Source organism: Heloderma suspectum, chromosome 2 (assembly GCF_057233095.1).
Source record: "Heloderma suspectum isolate Gila_16-S chromosome 2, 16-S_ref, whole genome shotgun sequence".
In the NCBI taxonomy this organism is placed as follows: domain Eukaryota; kingdom Metazoa; phylum Chordata; class Lepidosauria; order Squamata; family Helodermatidae; genus Heloderma; species Heloderma suspectum.
This window is the reverse complement of record NC_139459.1, coordinates 396544567-396569630: the sequence shown is the minus strand read 5'-3', so window position 1 is coordinate 396569630 and position 25064 is coordinate 396544567. Positions and strand designations below refer to the sequence as shown.

Sequence of the window (25064 nt, the reverse complement as noted above, 5' to 3'; positions counted from 1 at the left end):
AGTGTCTTGAGCCCACATGAATTATTGGGTCAGATGCCATTCTAGGGCATCACATAGAGGGCACTTGCCTGGTTTTTGTCAGTGCATGACCTGTAGAGTGGGAGTAATTTATGGGACAGGACATGATGGCTCATAGCATATACCCTGCTCTTGAGTACAAGGTTATGTAGAAGCAGCCAGATGGTCAGAATTAGGGGTCAAAGAGAAGATGGAGAGTCTGAGTGGCTGGCCAACTGATTCATAGGGTCCAGGACCAGCCCGGGAGACATAGCACCCTCAGCAAGGACTGCGTTTAGGGTTCATTTGCCATGTTGCCAAGATGTGTGGCTTATGCAGAATAACAAGACCTAGCAAAGTAAAGCTGTGTTCCACTGATTTTTATCCTGAACAAATGACATAAGAACATAACAAGAGCCATGCTGGATAAGTCAAAAGGTCCATGTAGTCCAGCATTCTGTTCACCCAGTAGCCAACCAGCTGTCGACCAGGAACCCACAAGCAGGGCATGAGTGCAACAGCACCCTCCCATCCATGTTCCCCAGCAAATGGTGTACATAGACTCACTGCCTCTGGTACTGGAGGTGGCACATAGCCATCAAGACTAGTAGCCACTGATAGCCTTTTCCTCCAGGAATTTGTCTAACCAGCTTTTAAAGCCATCCAAACTGGTGGCCATCACTACTTCCTGTTGTACTGAATTCCATAGTTTCACTATGTGCTGTGTAAAGAAGTCCTTTCTTTTATCTGTCCTGAATCTCCCATCAATCAGCTTCATAGGATGACCCCAGGTTCTAGTGTTTTGAGAGAGTGGGAAAAAAGTCTCTGTATCCACATTCTCCACACCATGCATAATTTTGTAGAGCTCTATCATGTCTCCACTTACCCTCCTTTTTTCCAAGCTCAACAATCCCAGCTGTTGCAACCTTCTCTCATAGGGGAGATGCTTCAGCCCCTTGGTCATAGAATCATAGAATAGTAGGGTTGGGAGGGGCCTATAAGACTCCTGCTTAATGCAGGAATCTAAGTCAAAGCATCCCTGACAGATGGCTGTCCAGCTTCATCTCAAGTGCCTCCAGGGTGGGAGAGCACATCACCTCCTTAGGTAGTTGGTTCCATTGTCATATTGCTCTAACAGTCCAGAGGTTTCTCCTGATGTTCAGCCAGAATCTGGCTTCCTGTCACTTGAGCCAATTGTTCCTTGTCCTGCATTCTGGGATGATCGAGAAGAGATTCTGGCCTTCCTCTCTGTGACAACCTTTCAAGTACTTGAAGAGTGCTATCCTATCTCCCTTCAGTCTTCTGCTCTTCTCAAGGCTAAACATGCCCAGTTCTTTCAGTGTCTCCTCATAGGCCTTTTTTCGAGTCCCCTGATAATCTTCTTTGCTCTCCTTTGAACCCTCTCCAGCTTGTCTGCATCCACCTTAAAGTGTGGTGGACACAGTGCTCAACATGGGGCCAAACCAGTGCTGAGAAGAGGGGAACTAGTACTTCCTGGGATTTGGAAGTTATACTTCTATTCATGCAGTCCAAAATAGCATTTGCCTTTTTTGCAGCCACATCATGTTGTTGGCTCAAATTCAGCTTGTGATCTACAACAATTCCAAGATCCTTCTCGCTTGTAGTATTGTTGAGCCAAGTATCCCCCATCTTGTAACTGTGCATTTGGTTTCTTTTTCCTAGGTGCAGGAGTTGGCATTTATCCCTATTAGATGTCATTCTGTTGTTTTATGCCCAGCGCTCCAGCCTATGAAGATCACTTTGAATTCTGTTTCTATCTTCCAGGGTATTAGCTATCCCACCCAATTTTGTGTCATCTGCAAATTTGATAAGCATTCCCTGCACTTCCTCATCCAAGTCATTTATAGAAATGTTGAAGAGCACTGGGCCCAGGACTGAGCCCTGCAGTACCCCACTCGTTACCTCTCCCCAGTTTGAGAAGGTCCCATTGATAAGCACTCTTTGAGTCCGATTCTGTAGCCAACTGTGGATCCACCGGATCGTTGTTTCCTCTAGCCCACTTTGAGCTAGTTTGCTCATCCGGAGATCATGGGGTACTTTGTCAAAAGCTTTGCTGAAGTCGAGGTATATTATGTCCACAGCATTCCCACAGTCCACAAGGGAGGTTACCTGATCAAAAAATGAGATCAGATTCGTCTGGCAGGATTTGTTCTTGACAAATCCATGTTGGCTTCGAGTAATCACTGCATTGTTTTCAAGGTGCTTCCAGATGGATTGCTTTATCATCTGCTCCAGAATTTTCCCAAGGATTGATGTCAGACTGACTGGTCTGTAGTTCCCAGGTTCCTCCTTTTTACCCTTTTTGAAGATAGGGACAACATTAGCCCTCCTCCAGTCATCTGGCACTTCCCCTATCCTCCATGATTTCTCAAAGAGAATAGACAGCGGTTCTGAGAGTTCTTCTGCCAGTTCCTTGATTACCCTAGGATGCAGTTCATCTGGCTCTGGAGATTTGAATGCATTCAAAGTAATGAGGTGTTCCTTGACCATATGCCTATCCATCTCCAGCTGCAATCTTGCCCCTTCAGCCTGAACCTCGCCTTTGCCAGGGGGCGTATAGACCCTCTTTCAGGAGAAAACTGATCCGAAGTAGGAATTGAGCATGTCTGCCTTTTCTTTGTCATCATTTCTCCTCTTGATCATTTTAGTTGCCCTTTTCTGCACCTTTTCCAGCTCTGCAATATCTATTTTAGGAGGCAACGCACTCAGAACGAATCAATGGCCCCTCAATACAGCAAGGAATACGCAGAATGAAAATATGATTGATGTATATCAAAAATGTAGGAACATGCACACCAAACAAAACTAGCTGTAACCGGTAGAAGTACCAGGCCTTTTCCTTCAGGTGCCATTGCCTATTGGAGGTTAGCTATCATTACAGCTATTTTTGTTTCTGATGCCGCTGCTCTGAATAGTTGTCTAGAAGTACAGCTGAACCATTCTCTCAGATTGTCTAACTATGGTGTTGGTCTTCTTCCTATTGATGTTTTCCCTTCCATTTTCCCTTGTATAATGACTTGGAGCATGGCGTATTTTTCGCCTCAGATAATATGATCAAGGTATTGTAACTTCCATCTTTTGATGGTCTTTACCAATTCCGTTTGTTTACTCTGTATAGTCCGTTCCCATGTGTTACTCCATCAGTCCACAGTATTTCAGCATGTATCAGTATATCCACATTTCAAATGATCTGATTTTCCTCAGATGGGTCATTCTAAGTGTCCAAACCTCTACTCCATAAAATAATACTGAGGTCTCAAAAAGCCAAAGGACCAATGTATCAGAAAAATACATTCAGATGTGGTGGCCATACCATTAATGGCAAAAAAAACACCCATACCCCTCTGTGTAGCAAGAATGTATACATGACAATACTGCAAGCACAGAATTCGAAGAGATAATAGGCGACTAGTAAACGTAGGGAATATAATTGGTGTGACATCTACCATACTAGGTTCAGAGGAACAGAGAGTTCAGAAGAGGGCAACAAAGATGATCAGGAGACTGGAAACAAAGCCCTATGAGGAGAGACTGAAAGAACTGGGCATGTTTAGCCTTGAGAAGACCGAGGGGAGATAGGATAGCGCTCTTCAAGTACTTGAAAGGTTGTCACAGAGAGGAAGGCCAGGATCTCTTCTCGATCATCCCAGAGTGCAGGACACAGAATCATGGGCTCAAGTGACAGGAAGCCAGATTCCGGTTGAACATCAGGAAAAACTTCCTGACCATTACAGCAATACGACAATGGAACCAATGACCTAGGGAGGTGGTGGGCTCTCCCACACTGGAGGCATTCAAGCTGAGGCTGGACAGCCATCTGTCAGGGATGCTCTGACTTGGATTCCTGCATTGAGGAGGGGGTTGGACTCGATGACGTTGTAGGCCCCTTCCAACCCTACTATTCTATGATTCATACAGAGATAAGTGATCTAAACAAATTAATAATAATGGTGATCATGAATAATATGCATCTACTGGGCAAGTAATAGCGGTTCAATATGTCTCTTAATATTAACAATAGCAAATATACTCGTACATAATGGAATTAACTTCAAGAGTGATACTGTTATTTTTCATTTATTTATTTATTTATTACATTTCTATCCCGTCTTTTTTCCTCCTTAAGGAACCCAAGACAGCGTACATAATCTTCCTCCTCCTCCATTTTATCCTCAGAGCAACAACCCTGTGAGGTGGGTTGGGCTGAGGGTCTGTGACTGGCCCAAAGTCGCCCAGTGAGCTTCCGTGGCCGAGTGGGGACCAGAACCCGGATCTCCCGACTCCCAGTCCAAAACTCTTGCCACTACACCACTACTATTAAACAAATAGCAGTAAGCAGTAGTTAGTTATGATGACAACTCTGGAATTTAATGCCATTTCTGTAATTCATCAGAAGAGGGAGCTTTTGTTTGCGAGTAATCACTAAGCACAGAGTTAAACTATGGAATTTGCTACCACAGGATGTAGTGATGGCCGCCAATTTGGACGGCTTTAAAAGGGGGTTGGAGAAATTCCTGGAGGAGAAGGCTGTCAATGACTACTAGTCCTGATGGCTATGTGCTACCTCCAGGACCAGAGGCAGTGAGCCGATGTACACCAGTTGCTGGGGAACATGGGTGAGAGGGTGCTGTTGCACTCGCGTCCTGCTTGTGGGTTCCTGGTCGACAGCTCATTGGCCACTGTGTGAACAGAATGCTGGACTAGATGGACCCTTGGTCTGAACCAGCAGGGCTCTTCTTATGTCCTTATGTTCTTACTATGTTGCCGTACTATGTTCCTCTCAACACCATGCACTGTTCTAAAGAAATAAGATGGAAAGGCATGGAATGCCCTCCCCAAAGGAGTTTGCCTTGTTCACACATACGTAAACTATGGAATTCACTGCCGCAAGATGACTTTAAAAGGGGGATTAGTCAGCTCCATGGAAGTTAACACTATGAAAGACTCCTAGTTTCTGGAAAACATGATTTGGAGGGTGCTGTTGTGCTCCTACCCTGCCTGTGGGATTTCAGGAGGCACCTTTCTGGCCACTGAGAGAATGCCAGATAGGACTCCTTGGGTCTGATCTTATATTCTTCTGAGGAGGAGGGATTTTCACAAGGCCGAGTTTTTCATTCCATGTGCTGATGAGATATGTTGAAAATTAAAATTGAAAATTAAAATAGCTAGCTTGGCGCCCCCAGTACCAATGAGCAGAGATTAATCTACAGTGAGTGCAGGCCTGATGGTGCCCCCACCCCCACTGAAAACCCTGCCAGAGTGAATGGTTCTGCTCACCATGTTAACATTCCCACAATGCCCTGTAGTAGCCAACACAGGATTGTGGGAAATATTAACTGGGTGGGTGGCTTGCCTGACTCAGCCATTTCCGCCAGATAACCTTGTGGCAAGGGGAGTAGAGGAACGAGAGGGCCTCAGCTGGTGGGCTGACTTTTGTGGGGCTTAGACCCTGGCAGCTGCCTGAGGACTACTGGCTGTTCATGCCAGTCCTGCCTACTGGAGTAGACAATATTTGGATCAACAGTCTGAATGGGCAAAAGGCAGCTTTATATCTTAGAATCATAGAATCATGTGTACAAGAAATCAATCCCCGTTGCGTGAGTATTCACGCCCTTCCGGATGTGTTGGACTACGTGATGTTACATGTCTGAATATAGTAAGTATATAGGCATGATAGAGGTCTACCAAATTATGCATGGTGTGGAGAATGTGGATAGAGAGACTTTTTTTCCCCTCTCTCAAAATACTAGAACCCAGGGTTATCCTGTGAAGCTGATTGGCGGGAGATTCAGGAGAGATAAAAGGAAGGACTTGTTCACACAGTGCAGAGTTAACTATGGAATTCGCTACCACAGGATGAAGTGATGGCCACCAATTTGGATGGCTTGAAAAGGGGGTTGGACAAATTCCTGGAGAAGGCTACCAATGGCTACTAGTCCTGATGGCTATGTGCTACCTCCAGGACCAGAGGCACTGAGCCTATGTGCACCATTTGCTGGGGAACATGGGTGGGATGGTGCTGTTGTGCTCATGTCCTGCTTTTGTGTTCCCGGTTGACAGCTGGTTGGCCAGCGTGTGAACAAAACGCTGGACTAGATGGACCCTTGGTCTGATCCAGCATAGAATCATAGAATCATAGAATAGTAGGGTTGGAAGGGGCCTACAAGACCATTGAGTCCACGCCCCTGCTCAATGCAGGAATCCAAGTCAAAGCATCCCTGACGAGTGGCTGTCCAGCTTCATCTTGAATGCCTCTAGTGTGGGAGAGCCCACTACCTCCCTAGGTCATGGGTTCCATTGTCGTAGTGCTCTAACAGTCAGGAAGTTTCTCCGGATGTTCAGCCGGAATCTGGCTTCCTGTAACTTGAGCCCATTCTTCTGTGTCCTGCACTCTGGGATGATCAAGAAGAGATCCTGGCCTTCCAATGTAAGTCTATGGTTATGGTTATATTTTCCTGTAACATCTCTGTGTTTTATGGTATTTCTATGGGGAGACAAAGAGAGAGATGAGTGACCTAGAGAATGGTGGATTTGCAAATGTGTGATGATTAGCTGAGAGAGTGAAGGAGGGATGAAGTGTGTGTGCTATATAAACTGTGTGCTGGGCTGTGAGAGGCAGATAAGATAGAGACAGGGGTACAGTACAAGGTTATAAGTAAAGTCTGTGTGTCCTCACAGATAGAGGAGTGGGTAAAAGGTTGGACTTCAGCCTTAAAGGCCCTGCTGGCAGTGAAACCCAGTGTGTGAGAAGAGGTGGTTCCTGCTGGGGGTGAGAAAGGCCTTAGAGAAGGGGAATTCTCACTAGAAGGCAGGACCACCACAGACTACAATTCCCATCATCCATAGTCAGCATTGCAGCCTGGGAGTGATAGAAGTTATAGTCCAACATGTTTACAGGGTGCACGGTTGGGGGAGCCCGATATGCATCGCAACAGGACTTGATTCCAACTCTTACAAAAGCGTTCCTTCACTAAAGGCCAAACTCCCCCCCCCCCCGCCGCCCCCCACAATTACACATGTAAACCTGTGGCACTTTGACCTGCCTGCATTCTCGGAAAGATGTTTTCTCCTGCTGTACACCAGCTTCTGCAGTCCACAGAAAGTTAATGCCTCTTAGCCTTATAATTATAAAAATCATGGCCATTTCTCCAAAGCTCAAGGGATTTTCCCAAAGACAGTGTTTGAATCCAATAACATAAACCTTGGAATCCAGACCTACGCATCTGAATCCCTTGCAGCAGTGCCTGAAAAGTCTGGTGCATAAATGACATCTGTGCCATTGAGATTCATGGCAGGCTGAGAATTAAGTCTGGAAGAGAGTACACACGTATGAAGTTGAATATATCCCCAGCCCTCTTTGGCTCTGAAGCTTAGTAAAGTCCCTGCAGCCGTGACCTTGTGAGAGCGTTTGGCTTCTGATAGGTCATAGAATCATAGAATAGTAGGGTTGGAAGGGGCCTATAATACCGTCGAGTCCAACCTCCTGCTTAATGCAGGAATCTAAGTCAAAGCATCCCTGCCAGATGGCTCTGTCCAGCTTCCTCTCAAATGCCTCCAGGGTGGGAGAGCCCATCACCTCCCTAGGGAATTGGTTCCATTGACATATTGCTCTAACAGTCAGGAAGTTTTTCCTGATGTTCAGCCAGAATCTGGCTTCCTGTCACTTGAGCCCATTATTCCGTGTGCTGCACTCTGGGATGATCGAGAAGAGACCCTGGCCTTCCTCTGTGACAACCTTTCAAGAATGCTATCCTATCTCCCCTCAGTCTTCTCTTCTCAAAGCTAAATATGCCCAGGTCTTTCAGTCTCTCCTCACAGGGCTTTGTTTCCAGTCCCCTGATCATCTTCGTTGCCCTCCTCTGAACCCTTTCCAGTTTGTCTGCATCCTTCTTCAAGTGTGGTGCCCAGAACTGGACACGGTACTCCAGATGAGGCCTTTTTTGCAGCCACATCACATTGTTGGCTCATGTTCAGCTTGTGATCGACAACAATTCCAAGATCCTTCTCACTTGCACTGTTATTAGCCACATATCCCCCATCTTGCAACTGTGCATTCGGTTTCTTTTTCCTAGGTGCAGAACTTTCTCGGCACCTCCAACCCTTAGCAGCTCACGGCCGGGGGATACACACAGTATTCCAAATGTAGCCACGCCATAGATATGAATAAGGGCAGTATGATATTGGCAGTTTTATTTTCAATTCCTTCCCTAATTGTGCCCAACATGGAATTTGCCTTTTTTACAGCAGCCACACGTTGGGTAGTTTCCGATGGTGTCATTCCGCAAACTCAACTAGCGCCAAATCCTTCGGCTGCACAACCGCATTGCACATCACTACCAGGGGCCGGGCCAATTCTCCTGAAAGTGGTTGCACATGTGAAGAATGCACCAGTAGAACTTAACTGGATTCTCCCCTTGTGCATAGCTTGGGAACTAGTTCCCAATAGCCTAATGTCATTCGTGCTTGCAGAATGACACTGTTGGATTCTGCCCACTGAGTCAAGGTGAGGGATGTCAGAGAAATCCACAATGAATCCGACCTGCAGTTTCTGCAGCAGACTGGCTTTGTCCGAGTCACGTGGATTTCGCAGGCTGGTTTTTTACTGGGGGGGGGGGGATTTGTGCAAATCTGCGCTTGTACTAATGCACATTCGTGCAAGTGGCATGAAATTCTTGTATATCTCCCTGAAAAATCAGATTCAACCAATGAGCGGATGACGGAACGAAAGATGCCAGATAGTCCACAAAACAGTGCCAGGGTTCCCCTTATGACCTGGACCCCCTGAGCAACTCCTTAAGGATCTCTTGCCTCCTTAAGAGTCCCACCTTCCTTCTTTTAAATGTCCCCTTCCCAATAATGCAGGATTTAGGCAGTAGATGTGGGTTGATTGACACAGCAGATACTCGGAGTTTAACTAGAACAGTTTACTGATACATTTAAAGCAAGCAATTCAGAACTAAAGGTGTTTACGCAATAGAGCTGAGTGATAAAACAGGCCTTAAAAGGTGCAAAATGCAAGTTCCTTTACCTTAGCTGTACTGAGACTCCTCTAGGCTGCTTCTTCCTGCTTCCTCTTCAGGCTCTGGCCTCCTAACTCTGCTCTTACTGGCTCTCTCTCTCTCTTTTATATACCCTCCTCCCTCAAAACCAAAAATACTGTTTCAAACCTGAAGAAATGAAACTTAACTGGGGAAATGAAGCTGAAACTTAACCAGGGAAATGAAACTACTCCTCTCAGGGTTACCCCATCCCAACAAAAAACTTCAGGCCTCTAGGCCCGGCCTGTTATTTTTCCTTGCCTCTGTAGGCCTCAAACCTTCACAGACATAATGAATCTTAACAAAATCTGTGTACCTCCCTAGCCAAGGAACCTCAAAATCTGCCGCCTAATGATAGGGCCGGCCCTGTCAAGCATGGCCCCATTGGAGGTGGCCAAAGGAGTCTACAGAAGGAGTGACGGTTCTTCCCGGCATACCTTGCCTTTTCCCCACAAACGTCCAAGAAAGATGCTAAGGGCTTCAAGCTGTGTTCTTTTCCTACGATGGTTTCACATGCAGGAGCTCCTCTTTACTCACAGTCTTTAGTTACATGGATTCAAGCTCACAAGGGGTCCCGAACGGACAACCTGAAGGATGACAGGTGGCGGTTCTGCCCGTCTGCCATTTCACAGATCTGTCCATCAGAGAGTGTTTGGGAGGGGGCAGCTCCCACACACCAGCTGAGGAAGTCTCTTTGTATCAGTGGCTCAGCGAAAATTGTGGCGATACTCCCTGAACATGGCAGGTGTGTAGGAAGCCACCTTTCGCCAGGTGAGACAATCGGTCCATCTAGCTCGGTATCGCCCACTCTGGCTGGCAGTAACACTCCCGTAGAGATAGTGCACCGTCATCTACGTCCTGACCGTTGTAACCGGAGGTGCCGGGGACTGGAGCTATGCTCTTCTGTGTTGCCAAGAGGCAATGTGTGTGTGTGTGTTTAGGATTCAGAAACAATCAGGATGGAGACACACCAGTGGGCGAAGGCTAAAGCTTTTATTAAGCAGGAACAAACTAAATTAAGCAGGAACAAGCTATTTATGTTCATTAGGGACATACGGACCGTGTAAAATCCGCTCCATCTGTGTTTTGTGGATTGACAGGTGCCTTTCGTTCCATCCTCCGCCCACAGACGGATGCAGATATTTTATTTTTCATCGTGCAGAAAAATACGGAAATGTTTACGTAAATATTTACGTAATTTACCTCAGTATGTAACATTTAGCGTATTGTCCCCCATTCCATTCAACGTTTCCTCAGCAGAAACTTGCGTGTTTTTCTATGGATTTATACGCACAAATTTTGGGAAAGTAAAAAAATCATCCGAAAGTCCACGGACTCTGCACGGCCAGAGGGGGGTGCTCCGCAGTAGATTCCGCAGGTCGGATTCTTAGAAACCTGAGCTCATTTTAATCTGTCTAGAATGTCTCCAGCATCCCTAATGTTCATATTAATCCCACCTATATTCTGGGGTACTCCAATGACTTCAAGAATGTGTACACACTCTTGCATAGTGAAAGGATTAGCTCTAGCAAGTGGCAAGCAGACAGCATAACTATATGACCATCTCAGACACTCCCATACTAACCTTGAGACGTGCCAAAGGCTATCTAAAAGTTAATACTAGATTCTTAAGCCGTACCATCTCAGACTGACAGCGGACTCTGAGAAACAATAAGGCAGCAGGCCCAGCTTGAAGTCTAGGCACAAACAGGAGCAACTGTTCGCCACCAACCCCTTGAAATGACAATGGACTTCCGCATTTCCACTACACCTTCTGCATGCAAAGTGTGTGTTCTACCTAGGGATGTACGCATTTTGTAAAATCTGTTCCGTCTTGTGTTTCACGGATTGTCAGGTGCCTTTTATTCCATCACCTGCTCGTTGGCGGAATTGGATTTTTCCAATGTCCAGAATTTGGGCAAATTCGCACTTGCACAAATGCGCAAATTCCACACAGAATGTGCATTTTCATTTTGGGAGAATGTAAATTTTCAGCCAGTATTTTTTTTAATTTTAAGTAATTTTCTACAACTACATTTGCATAAAATTCCTGAAAATAAAACAAGAACAAAAAGGGTCTGCAAGTCTGCGGAATCCATGCGACTCGGGAAAAGCCAGCCTGTTGGGGAATCCGTGGGCCAAATGTATAGAAATCCAAATTCATCTGATTCTGTTGCGGATTTCTCTGACATCCCTAGTTCTACCCTTGAGCTCTAGTCCACTCCCTTAATATGGACCCTCCTGTCTATATAATATGCTTCAGACAAACTTACTAGAGTGAGCTGTTGGGGCTCCTCACTCTGCACAGGATGGGTGATGGTGCTTCCACTTGGTAACATGTGGGGGCATGCTGAGTTCTCCCTAACCAGACCGGCCTGCTTTGAAAAACAGGCAAAAGGTAACAGGCAAATTAAATATTATTAATATATATTATGGATACACACATGCTATTCCTAAAGCACAGACAAAGACACAATTCTTTAGGCCTCAACTGTTATGCCAGGCAGGGTCCTGCAGAACTAATGTATTCCAAAGGATGCTGATTTTTGAGCTGTTTCAAAATGGAGTCATCCACATTTTACCACTGCTGGGTGACTGTAGGCTGCATCAAGGCAGACATCAGGGAGAACAGACGAGTGTCACATTTCCTCCGTCCTCTCCCTTCGCAATCAACACACTCCAGGAAACAAGGCTTCAAGCTACACAACTAGCTTCTTCACAAATGCAAATTCTAGGAAACTCTGACTTCAATGAAACAGTGAATCCAAACATCTGCGAATATCAACAGAGATGAAGTGGAAGTTAGAGAAGTTGCCAGCAGTCTGGGGAAGAGCTTCGCAGCCAGATTGTTTCACAGGGGTGCCCCTCCCTTAGGGTGGCTCCCTCCTATGTTGGCTTTCACGAGTGGCCAACCTGGTGGAGCGTCTGAGCACCACCGCTCCGTGACGGACCCTAGCATCCCTCACATCATACCGCTCGCTCTCTTCCTCCCCCGAAACCTGGGTTCTCATGGTGGAGGAAAGGGGGAGCCATTCATGCTGGGCCATCTCTTGTGTCTTGGGAAGAAAGTCTCACCATATCTTGGCTCACTGGGGAGGTTGCCTCCCCCTGTTCTGGCTGTTCCCATTCTGAATCGGAGTCTGAGCTGCCAAACATCTCCACAGGCTCAGTTTCATTCCCGACAACTAGATAAGTTGGGGAAGCATAAGCCCTAGAATAGCTATACCTTAGGGAGCACCTTCTCTCCTATGACCCAGTCTACCACTTATGGTCCTCTCAGGGCTCTCTGCTGTAGCTGCCTAATGTGAGACTGGCGGCCACACGCAAGAGGACCTTTTCCTTTGCCGACCCTCAGTTGTGGAATGACCTGCCAGTTGAAACGCACCTGGTGACCTCGTTGAAGGTTTTTAAGCAGGCATTTAAGACTCTGTTATTCCAGCAGGCCTCCCCTTTTTAGAACTCTTCTTCCTTTTCCTGACTCTTGTATACTGCTTTTAAGCTGTGTTGTTTTAAGTGTGTTCTTTTATTGTTGGATTTTTAAAAAAAATGGTTTTAGTTCAAAGTTTTTAGATACATGTTGTCTGTATATATTGTCCATACATTTTTATGTAAATGGATTTTAAACTTTATATGCTGTATTTTAATGTTTTCACTTTTGTAAACTGCCCAGAGAGCTTTGGCTATGAGGCGGTATAGAAATAATAACAACAACAACAATAGTAATAATAATAATAGGCCAAGAGACTCCTACTACTACTGTGGGCAAGAATCCCTTATAAGAAATGCACTCATAGTCAACAAAAGGGTGGGAAAAGCAGTACTGGGGTACAACCTCAAAAATGATAGAATGATCTCAGTACGAATCCAAGGCAAACCATTCAACATCACAGTAATTCAAGTCTATGCCCCAACCACTGAGGCCGAAGAAGCTGAGGTTGATCGGTTCTATGAAGACCTACAACACCTTCTAGAACTAACACCAAAAAAAGATGTCCTCTTCATCATAGGGGATTGGAATGCTAAAGTAGGAAGTCAAGAAATCACCGGGATAACAGGCAAGCATGGCCTTGGTGTACAAAATGAAGCAGGACAAAAGCTAATAGAGTTTTGCCAAGAGAACACGCTGATCATAGCAAACACTCTTTTCCAACAGCACAACAGGCGACTCCACACATGGACATCACCAGATGGTCAATATCGAAGTCAGATTGATTATGTCCTTTGCAGTCAAAGATGGAGAAGCTCTATACAGTCAGTAAAAACAAGACCTGGAGCTGACTGTGGCTCAGATCATGAGCTGCTTCTTGCAAAATTCCGGCTTAAATAGAAGAACGTAGGGAAAACCACTAAACCATTCAGGTATGACCTAAATCATATCCCTTATGAATATACAGTGGAGGTGAGGAATAGATTTCAGGGATTAGACCTGATAGACAGAGTGCCTGAGGAACTATGGACGGAGGTCCGTAACATTGTTCAGGAGGCAGCAACTCAATCCATCCCAAAGAAAAAGAAATGCAAGAAAGCCAAGTGGCTGTCTGATGAGGCTTTACAAGTAGCTCACGAAAGAAGGGAAGCGAAAAGCAAGGGAGAAAGGGGAAGATATATCCAACTGAATGCAGAGTTCCAGAGAATAGCAAGGAGAGACAAGATGGCCTTCTTAAATGAACAATGCAAAGAAATCGAGGAAAACAACAGAATGGGAAAGACTAGAGATCTCTTCAAGAAAATTGGAGATCTCAAGGGAACGTTTTGTGCAAAGACGGGCATGATAAAGGGCAAAGAAGGGAGGGACCTAACAGAAGCAGATGAGATTAAGAAGAGGTGGAAAGAATACACAGAAGAACTATACAGGAAAGATCTGAATGTCCCTGATAGCCATGATAGTGCGGTCACTGAACTTGAGCCGGATATCCTCGAGAGTGAAGTCAAGTGGGCCTTAGGAAGCATTAGTAACAACAAAGCTAGCGGAGATGACAGTATTCCAGCTGAGCTATTTAAAATCCTAAAAGATGATGATGTTAAAGTGTTGCACTCAATATGCCAACAAATTAGGAACACTCAACAGTGGCCGCAAGACTGGAAAAGGTCAGTCTACATTCCAATTCCAAAGAAGGGCAACGCCAAAGAGTGATCAAACTACCGCACAATTGTGCTCATTTCACATGCCAGCAAGGTGATGCTCAAAATCCTACAAGCTAGGCTTCAGCAGTATGCGAACCGAGAACTACCAGAAGTACAAGCTGGGTTTCAAAGAGGCAGAGGAACTGGAGATCAAATCGCCAACGTTCGCTGGATCATGGAGAAAGCAAGAGAATTCCAGAAAAACGTCTATTTCTGCTTCATTGACTATGCTAAAGCCTTGGATTGTGTGGATCACAACAAACTCTGGCAAATTCTTAAAGTGATGGGAGTACCAGACCACCTTACCTGTCTCCTGAGAAGCCTGTACGAGGGTCAAGAAGCAACAGTAAGAACCAGACGTGGAACAACCGAGTGGTTCAAAATTGGGACAGGAGTACGACAAGGCTGCATATTGTCACCCTGCTTATTTAACTTATATGCAGAGTACATCAAGAGAAACGCCGGGTTGGATGTATCACAGGTCGGAATTAAGATTGCCGGGAGAATTATCAACAACCTCCGATATGCAGATGAACCACCCTAATGGCAGAAAGCGAAGAGGATCTCAAGAGCCTCTTGTTGAGGGTGAAAGAGGAGAGTGCAAAAGCTGGTTTGAAACTCAACAAAAAATCCCAAAGATCATGGCATCTGGCCCTATCACTTCCTGGCATATAGAAAGGGAAGAAATGGAAGCAGTGACAGATTTTACTTTCTTGGGCTCCAAGATCACCGCAGACGGTGACTGTAGCCATGAAATTAAAAGACGCTTGCTCCTTGGGAGGAAAGCTATGGCAAACCTAGACAGCATAGTAAGAAGCAGAGACATCACCTTGCCGACAAAGGTCTGTCTAATCAAAGCTATGGTTTTCCCAGTAGTAATGTATGGCTGTGAGAGCTGGACTATAAGGAAGGCTGAGCGCCAAAGAATTGATGCTTTCGAACTGTGGTGCTGGAGAAGACTCTGACGAGTCCCCTGGACTGCAAGGAGGTCAAATCAGTCAATCCTAAAGGAAATCAACCCTGAGTGCTCATTGGAAGGACAGATACTGAAGCTGAAGCTCAAATATTTTGGCCACCTAATGCGAAGAGAAAACTCTTTGGAAAAGACCCTGATGCTGGGAAAGACTGAGGGCAAAAGAAGAAGACGGCAGGGGATGAGATGGCTAGATAGCATCACTGATGCAATGAATATGGACTTGAGCACGCTCCGGGAGAGAGCGGATGACAGGAAGGCCTGGCGTGCTATGGTCCATGGGGTCACGAAGAGTCGGACACAACTGAACGACTGAACAACAACAAACCTAGCCAGAAGAGTTGCAACCTGCACCATTTTAACCTTTGTACAACAACTGGCCACTGCAATAGCCTAGCTAAAGTTTAAACAGGCTCGAATTGTGGGTCCTGTGATTTCTAGTAAGGCTCATCCCACAGGCACGCTTTCCTGCTAATTTAAGGCGCAATCTTATGCATATTTAGACAGAAAAAAGTCCTACAACTCCCAGCAGTCCCAGCTAGCATAGCCGGCTAGGGAATGCTGGGAGTTGCAGGATTGTTTTTCTGTCTAAACCTGCACAGGATTGTGCCTTTGTACAGTTGCTTCTCCTTTCTGAGTCCACAGAAGTCCGCAGAAGGATAGAAGTATTAGAAAAGCTTCTAACGCGACCTGCTAATTGTTTGTCTTTTCTCCTGTATGCATTCTACGATGGCATGTAAAGTGTGTGCTCCAGCGAAAGCTCTTTCCGCATTCCAAACAGTTATATGGCTTCTCCCCTGTATGAATTCTCTGATGGTAAGTAAGGTGTGTACTATTACTGAAGCACTTTCCACATTCCAGACATGTATATGATTTTTCCCCTGTGTGGATTCTTTGATGTGAAGTAAGGGTGGAGCTCTGACTAAAGCTCTTTCCACACGCCAAACATTTATATGGCTTCTCCCCTGTGTGAGTTCGCTGATGCAAAGTCAGGTGTGTACTCTGACTGAAGCTCTTTTCACACTCCAAACACTTATATGGCTTCTCCCCTGTGTGAATTCTCTGATGTAAAGTAAGATAAGATCTCTGACTGAAGCTCTTTCCACATTCCAAACATGTATATATTTTTTCCCCTGTGTGGATTTTTTGATGAGAAGTGAGGCTCGAGCTCTGACTGAAGCTCTTTCCGCAATCCACACATTTATATGGTTTCTCCCCTGTATGGATTCTTTGATGTTTTGCAAGGGTTGTGCTCTCCCCGAAGCTCTTTCCGCATTCCAAGCATCTGTATGGTTTTTCCCCTGTGTGACATCTCTGATGTGAAATAAGGTGCGTCTTCTGCCCAAAGTTCTTACCACACTCCAAGCATTTATACCATTTCTCTCCTGTGTGGACTTTTTGATGTGAAGTGAGGCTTGAACTCTGCCTGAAGCTTTTTCCACACTCCACACATTTATATGGTTTTTCCCCTGTGTGGATTCTTTGATGTGAGGTAAGGTGCGAGCTCTGACTAAAGCTCTGTCCGCACTCCAAGCATTTATATGGCTTCTCCCCGGTGTGGATTCTTTGGTGCTTAGTGAGGGTTGTGCTCTGACTGAAGCTCTTTCCGCATTCCGAACAGTTAAACGTCTTCTCTCCTGTGTGCATTCTTTGATGCGATGTAAGGTGTGAGCTTTGACTGAACCTCTTTACACACTCCAGGCACTTATATGGTTTTTCCCGTGTGTGGATTCTGTAATGTGAATTAAGATTAGATAGACAACTGAACTTTTTCTCACATGAAAGGCGCTCATTCTTTCCCTTGTGATGTTCTTGCTGGATTGGGATTTGACAGCAGTCACCAATTTGGCTACGAATGGTTTTATCCCTCCCATGTTCTGCTTGGTTTCTCTTCTGCCTCCTTGCTTCTTCTTGATCGTCGAAGGTCTCTTCCCTCATTTCATGTTTGGCTGTTCCTGATGAGACCTGACAGCGCTCCCAAAAACGATGTCCATCTTGTCCATGAGCTGTTGGAAAAAAAGGGAGAATATGTAATTTTGAGTCCATTTGAGGAAAGAGCCTCATATTAATGACGAATGAGTTGTTGGGGTGAACCATTACAATTGTGGTCATTTACCCACTTCTGATCTGTTTATGGAAACTACTTAGACAGCCTTTGTGGATCATTTATACTGTGGATCATGATATTTTATTACAATGGCTAGAACATCTGGCATGTTTTTTGACAAATCACTTGCGGGGCGAGGGGGGGGGGGCATGTTCAGAGCTCCATAGGGCATGTTTGATCACTGGTGTTATTTAGCCTGTAGTCCTGTACTAAATTACCTGGGTGCCACTTCCACTGAATTCAATGGGGCTTGCTTCTACGTAGACATGTATAGGATTTCATTTTTAATATCTCTATGACGCCACTGGGAGGGAGAGGACCTGAGGGTGTAGCAGTAGAAGCCACCAATACGGTGATGGCGCTCAGCTCTAGTTATTAACATCTGCATCCTGGTTTTTGGCCCAAGCAGTCCCAAAGGGATTACAAAGCAAAGAGATACAGCAGACACTTCAGAAAACAAAATAAAATGAGCAGCAAAATATATTCGCGCGCGCACGCGCGCGTGTGTGTAATATCTATGTCAGGATTCCCTTTTGCCCTGCTGAGAACTCCAAGGGCCAAATCAACACTCAGACCAGAGGCTGCATTTCCAAGGCTTTAATTCCATTTGCCCCAATGAGACATACAGATGCAAATTGCTAGAGGCTCAGACTACAAAGGAAACAGCTTCAAGGAGTTCAACGGGAAGCTACGAAAGTTGGTCTCCGTTTGGGGAAAAGGCGGCAAACTACTTAAGGGGTGGGAGGGGAAGATCTCCCCCTCTCCCGTGACACCTCTAGGCGCAGCTGTTGACGCTGAGCCAATCAGGCAGAGCGCCAAAGCTCAGCCCCTGCGATTTCCCGCTTGTGCTTGCGTCTGCGCCTTGCGTCTACGCGTTCAGGTTGTCTTTCCCTCGCCTCCCCCTGTTCGCTATCACTCGCAGGGCTGTGTAAAGAGAGGGCCTCTCCATCCAGCTGTGCCTCTGAAACTTGAGAAAGTTCCTCCCCCACACATTCCAGCTCTTCCTCAGAATCTGAACTGCTCTGGCACTCTGTATGCTCAGAGGCAACCCTGACAATCTATCTATCCATCTAATTATTCAATCCAGGAAGCAGTTACTCAATATTAAAAACCCAGCTGGCCCAGACAGGTCATTCTAATGGATGGCAAGGAAACGGAATTCTGGCAAGATGGAAGCCCTGTGGGTGAATGGTTCCTGAGTCTGGGAGATAGGCTCTTTGCCTGTTCCGGATGAGGTTGCGCTCCCCTTGAAAGATCAGGTTTGTAGTCTGGGGGTACTCAGATCCATCACTGTCACTGGAGGCCCAAGTGGCCACGGTGGGTCAGAGTGCCTTCTACCAGCTTCGGCTGGTTCACCAGCCATGGCTTCTCTTGGACAGGGATAGCTTGGCCACGGCGGTGCAGAAGCTGGTAAGCAAAAGACTGGACTACTGCACTACCCACTTAATGTGGGGCTGCCCTTAAGGCTGGTCTGTAAGCTGGAGCTTGTGCAGAACGTAGCACCTCAGCTGTTATCGGGAGCTGCCCCTTTCCAACACGCAACTCCTTTGCGGAGGGAACTGCACTGGCTGCCTATTTGCTACTGGGCCAGGTTTAAGCTTTTGGCACTAGCATATAAAGCCCTAAACAACCTGGGACCAGGATACTTGAGAGAGAGCTTTCGCCCTTATCAACCTGCCCAGTCACTAAGGTCATCGGATGGCATGCTCCTGGTGGTTCCGCATGGACCTGCGGCCCGACTGGAGTCCACCTGGAGAAGAGCTTTCAGCGTGGTGGTCCCCTTTCTTTGGAACTCCCTGCCTCTGGAGGTCAGGCAGGTACCAACACTGTGTTGTTTCCGGGGCCTCCTGAAAACACCTTTATTCCAGGAAGCCTTCCTTGACTGACCAGCCACTGTTGTTATTGGTATTTTGTTTCGAGAATTAACTATTTTTAATATTGTTAAAAATATTAACAATATTAAAACAAAAATATTAACAAAAATATTGTTAATAGAGCTTGTCCTTCATGATTTCGCCCCGCCCACCCCCTAAGCACCTGAGATCGACCGAGGAGGCCCTACTGAGCACTCCATCTCATCAGGAGTCCAGCTTAGCTTCTTAGCCCTATGAGGTGAGACTTCCTATGAGGAAGGCCAGGATCTCTTCTCGATCATCCCAGAGTGCAAGACACGGAATCATAGGCTCAAGTTACAGGAAGCCGGATTCCGTCTGAACATCAGGAAACACTTCCTGACTGTTAAAGCAATATGACAATGGAACCGGTTACCTAGGGAGGTGGTGGGCTCTCCCACACTGGAGGCATTCAAGAGGAGGCTGGACAGCCACCTGTCAGGGATGCTCTGACTTGGATTCCTGCACTGAGCAGAGGGTTGGACTCGATGGTCTTATAGGCCCCTTCCAACCCTACTATTCTATGAAATTAAATCATTCTTAGTGGAAAGGTGGGATATAAATTTAAATATATGTATGTGTGTGTGTGTGTGTGTTTAAAGCTGTACTACTAACAACATAGTAATAATAATGGGAGTGACGTGAGAACTATTGCAAGGTTGAGATAGAAGCAAATCGAAGAAAAACCCACTGCTGCAGGAATTCAGGGTTCCTTTTAAGTTGGCCAGAGCTCAAAGAGTAGGTGATACAGCACTGCTGTCTCTCACATTCTGTCTCCTTTGGGGAGAGAATCATGAAAACTCCCTCCCTGTTCCTTCTGGAAATCCCACCCTGCCCCAAGCCAGAAGCCACGCTTCAATTTGCACTACACACCTGGGTGGCTACCGGCCGATTCCTCTCCTTGCTTGAGACCCTGGGTGGATGTATCTTCCCCTTCTTCCATCCAGGAGATGAGCTCAGGTTTGGGAAATCCTTTGGAGGAAGCAAACAGACTGGTGACTTCTGACTGCTAAAATATCCAAGGCTTTCCAAAGCAACCCTTTCCTGTGACCCCTCCCAAAAGGCAAGAGAAAGCACTAAATAAAAGAAAATCTAGGCATTCACAGAAAGCCCAGTGAAGAATTACTTGAGCTGGCCTTTTCTCCGTTTGGCTTATTGGATGTAGCCAGATAGGGTTAGCAAACCCACAGGCTCGAAAGCTCTGTGTTCAAGCCATGTCGCCTCAAGGCCAAGATGGCGTTAGCCACGGGCCCTGGGACAGAACCAAGGAATCGAAGTGATTCCCAGAATAAATCTAACTCTGATCCTGCCTATTTTTTTTCCAAATGCAAAACCTTCCACAGGAGTAATCAGACTGCCGTGCGGCCCAGTGAAACCCATCAGAGTCCATTTTTTGTCACTATTGATATCAGGCAGAGGAGCTAGGCAACCATGCCTCCTTCAGCAGTCTGAGGTTTGAAGAAGTTCACTGGGAATGAAGAAATTCCCAGTGGAGAGATAAATAACAGACAGGGCCTATTCACACGTGCATGGGGGGGAGGGTAGTTCGGAGAACTACGGAGGGGGGGACGGTTAGTGGACGTGTTCCCGTGACACGACCGGGAACACATGGTTCGGCTACCCCCCTGTAGTTGGCTGGCGAACTTACCGGAGTGGTTTGCTCACATCTTGTCGGTCCAAATAGCCGCGTGACCATTGAGAAAGTCTGCGGGGGCTAGAGCGTCTCCTGCAGTAGTGGACACTCTAGCCGGCGGACTCTATGGTCTGGAGGTCCTCCGGTCCCTGTTTTAACTACCGGGGAGCCCAAAAGACGACACGGCAAGCCTTGCTGGGGCCCCATCCCCCTTTTGCAAGGGGTGGTTACCCGGGGCGGCTTAGTAACCACGTGGAACGTGGTTTTCTCCCTCCACATGTCGAGCAAAGGGCTGGATGCGCCCGATCTCAAAAGCTAAGCAGGGTCAGCCCTGCTTAGCACTTGGATGGGAGACCGCCTGGGAATCAGGCTTCCTGCGTTAAGCAGGGGGTTGGACGCGATGGTCTTGTAGGCCCCTTCCAACCCTATGGTTCTATGCCTCTATGACACGCTAAACCGCTGAAGTTACCGGAAATTCCCCAGCCACCGTGGCTCAGTGTTACATGTGAACAGGGCCACAGAATAAAGAAAATCCCTCCCCAACAGGGCCTGATTCTGGACAGCCCCATGTTTTAACCAAATAAGAGAGAAGGAGAAGGAACAGGGAGGTGCTGCAGTCATTAATAGCTGAAAGCGACGAACTTCGGAAGCTTCCTGGGAGGGAATGTGCACTTTTCAACACAGCATCGTTCACAAGCTCAGGTCTATAACAGCATGGGTCAGCCAGCAATACACAGGGTGGAATCGTTACAATGGTAAGTAGCAATGTCAAATAAATGTCAGAAGGATCCTTACCCAGAGATGCCACATTCTCATAATTCTCCAGCATGACTTCCTTGTACAGAGACCTCTGGCCCAGACCCAGCAGAGCCCACTCCTCCTCCGTGAAATGCACAGCCACCTCCTCAAAGGTCACCGGACACTGAATGGAGAAGAAAACATAATCTCCTCACATATAATGCCACTCCCCCGCCCAAACACACTTCTGCTTATGATCAGGTTAGACTTTCTTCTTCTCTCAGGCATTTGGCAGAATATGTTGGGGTTTTAATCAGGTCCTGGATTGTTCTGACTGTTGTTTAAAAATGTTTAGTTGTATGTGTGTCTGTGTGTGTGTGCTATCTATATATATGTTTGGATATAAATAGTTTATTCTATGTATAATGTATTTTAATGGGTTTTAATCTTTGTAAACTGCCCAGAGAACTTTGGCTATTGGGCGGTATAGAAATGTCATAAATGAAATGAAATTATCTGCACAGACAGAAACAAAATTCAAAGTGACTTTGATAGGCTGGAACGCTGGGCTGAAAACAAGAGAATGATATTTAATAGGGATAAATGCCAAGCTCTGCACCTAGGAAAAAGAAACCAAATGCACAGTTATAAGATGGGGGTACTACAAGCAAGAAGGATCTTGGAATTGCTGTAGACCACAAGCTGAATATGAGCAAACAATGTAATGTGGCTGCAAAAAAGGCCAATGCTATTTGGGGCTGCATTAATAGAAGCATAGCTTCCAAATCCTAGTTCCCTTCTACTCAGCACTGGTTAGGCCTCATCTGGAGTACTCTGTCCAGTTCTGGGCACCACACTTTAAGAAGGATGCAGAGAAGCTGGAGAGGGTTCAGAGGAGGGCAACAAAGATGATCAGGGGACTGGAAACAAAGCCCTGTGAGGAGAGATGGAAAGAACTGGGCATGTTTAGCCTTGAGAAGAGAAGACTGAGGGGAGATATGAAAGCGCTCTTCAAGGACTTGAAAGGTTGTCACAGAGAGGAAGGCCAGGATCTCTTCTCGATCATCCCAGAGTGCAGGACACGGAATATTTGGGCTCACGTTACAGGAAGCCAGATTCCGGCTGAACATCAGGAAAAACGTCTGGACTGTTAGAGCAATACGACAATGGAACCAATTACCTAGGGAGGTAGTGGGCTCTCCCACATCGGAGGCATTCAAGAAGAAGCTGGACAGCCACCTGTCAGGGATGCTCTGACTTGGATTCCTGCATTGAGCAGGGGGTTGGACTCGATGGTCTTATAGGCCCCTTCCAACCCTACTACTCTTTTGATTCTATGCAAGGAGGATTTGCAGTGTCGTAAGGCAGCCTTTTCCAGAAGGATTTTACGTAAGGCTGGTTTTTGTCCTTTCTTTTGTTTTTAAAGAATGGACCGATTAGTTGGTCAAATGTTGAAAAATCATAATCAGGTATTTAAAGCATTAGTTTACTAGACCAATCACAAACATCAGAGAGTATAATGCTATCATAGGAGTTCTTCCTAAACGTCTTCCTCCTGCCCTCAGCAAATCCAGCTGACTCAAAGTGAGACTGGACTCCTGGTATTTGAGACTCGTGTAGGTGTCCGGCTTTTTTGTTTACAAGAATTCACTCCCCACCCATGGAGTATTTCTGAGCTTATGCAGAGTTCCTTTCCAGAGGGAAACAAAGCAGCCCTGAACACGTGCAGAGTGCCCTTTCTTTGCCAAAGGAATATTTTCTCATCTATCCGGCTGGGTCGCCAGGGAGACTGAGACAAATGCATCTGTGTCCCTTGCAAAATGGCACCAGTCCCCTCTACGCTCCTCCTCTTATGGGGCAGGGCTGCGGGGACGCATTTCAGTTCAAAAGACGAAGCCATCAGTGCTAACATTGTGGCTTGTTGGGAGCAGGCAGGAGCTGTCTGAAGAGAGTTGCAGGGCATTTAAAGTTGCGTCCAAGGGATGTGTTGGATGTGACCTTGCAAGACAGGGCTGCTTAGCAAAGTTCCTGTGTTGCTGGATCCTGACTCATATTGAGAAGACTGCTGTGGAGCTGGAGGGAACTGAGCAAAGGCTGTTTCCTTTCTTCGGCTAGCAGAAAAAATAAAGCTTCAGAGAGACGTTTTATTTAGATTTTTGTCGTGGACTCAAGCTGGGAAAAAAAGAGAGCTCTGGGAGGGCTGAGCTCTCTTTTGTTGTTTTGGTGGGTGATGCATGTGAAATGATTACATGTGCATTATTATTGTTTTTAATGAATGTATTAAAATCTATGTTAACTGTCCCTGTGCAAAGCCTTTGCTGTGAGTCCCTTTAGAGACCCTGAAGAAAAAGTGCTACAAAATAGGAATACTAGACAAAATGGCACCACAATCAAGGAACAGGGAGTCACCTACCGATATCTGTCACGTCAACAGGAAGGCGTTGATCGTGTGAGACGATCAACAGCGCTCAGAGCCCACCAAGTGGGGAGTTTTGACCTCCCGCACCACCAGAAACAAAAAAGAAATGCGCAAAGCCCAGCTTGGCAGCCTCCTTGTCAGCGAAGCTGTGTTTTGCCCATTTCTGAGATCACCCCTTCCCTCCTGTACCTGAGCAGGCTGTGTGGTAGATGTTTCCCCTCCACACCAAAGAGCAGCCGATCTTGAAGCCATCCCGCTGCCCCTGACAGCAACCGTGCTGGTTCTGATCTAGAAATTGCAGAGTGGGGCGGGAGAAGGTTAGCGTCAAAATTCTCTGACAGCGAAGCACCCTGGAGATGAAAAGCAGCCCCTGCGTGCCCAACGTAAATCTGGAGGCCTTCTCCCTCTCTCCCTCCGCTCCATCACAGAGCCGCTGAGCCGCCTTGGAGTGGTGCTAAGTCCATCGCAGCAATGAAACGCCCAGAGGCGAATTTAGCCTCTCCGGTGCCTGTCTTGCGACATTAGTATTAGTAGGCACAAAGCACGCCGGGGCGATCTCAGTGGCGCTTCTAAGTCATTTTAGACGCTGGCCTAGAGGTGCTGCTGATAGGGGTGTACGAAACTCCACTTACCTGGCTCCGCCGAGTTCTGCAGGTGGGGGGAGGCGATCCGTTCCTTCCCCCTGGAATCCTGCCCGGCTGGCTCCGCTCCGCGGCCAGGCCACGGAGCCGCCGGCCGGGCCAACCCACAGCGGGACCTCCAGCCGCTGCCGGGCTGCTGCGGACGTAAATGGCGTCCTGTGTAGGGGACGCCATTTGCGTCCCTACGCCGGCCCGCGATAGGCTACGTAAATATTTACGTAGCCTATCACGGCTAAACCAGAGACACAAATGGCGTTTACGTAGCAGAGCTTGGATTCCTGCAGTGAGTGGGGGGTTGGACTTGATGGTCTTTTGGGCCCCTCCCAGCCCCACTATTCTATGATGCCATGAAAGCTAAGCAGGGTCAGCCCTGGTTCGTGCTTGGACGGGGGGCCGCCTGGGGATCAGGCTTCCCGCCTTGAGCGGGGGGTTGGGCTCGATGGCCTCGCAGGCCCCTCCGGACCCTCCGATCCCGTGCATG

General features: G+C 46.8%; 1 protein-coding gene across 1 annotated transcript; it reads right to left on the bottom strand.

Annotated features, from left to right (window-relative positions):
- Window positions 1-10035: 10035 nt before the first annotated feature.
- Window positions 10036-24757, bottom strand: LOC146356549 (uncharacterized). The gene is made up of 5 exons (XM_084841178.1): window positions 24575-24757; window positions 24132-24230; window positions 21581-21707; window positions 20026-20124; window positions 10036-17159 (listed from the first exon to the last, which is right to left on the bottom strand). Exons 1-5 carry the CDS (start codon window positions 24755-24757, stop codon window positions 15847-15849), a joined length of 1821 nt encoding a protein of 606 aa, XP_084697304.1. The 3' UTR covers window positions 10036-15846.
- Window positions 24758-25064: the final 307 nt, after the last annotated feature.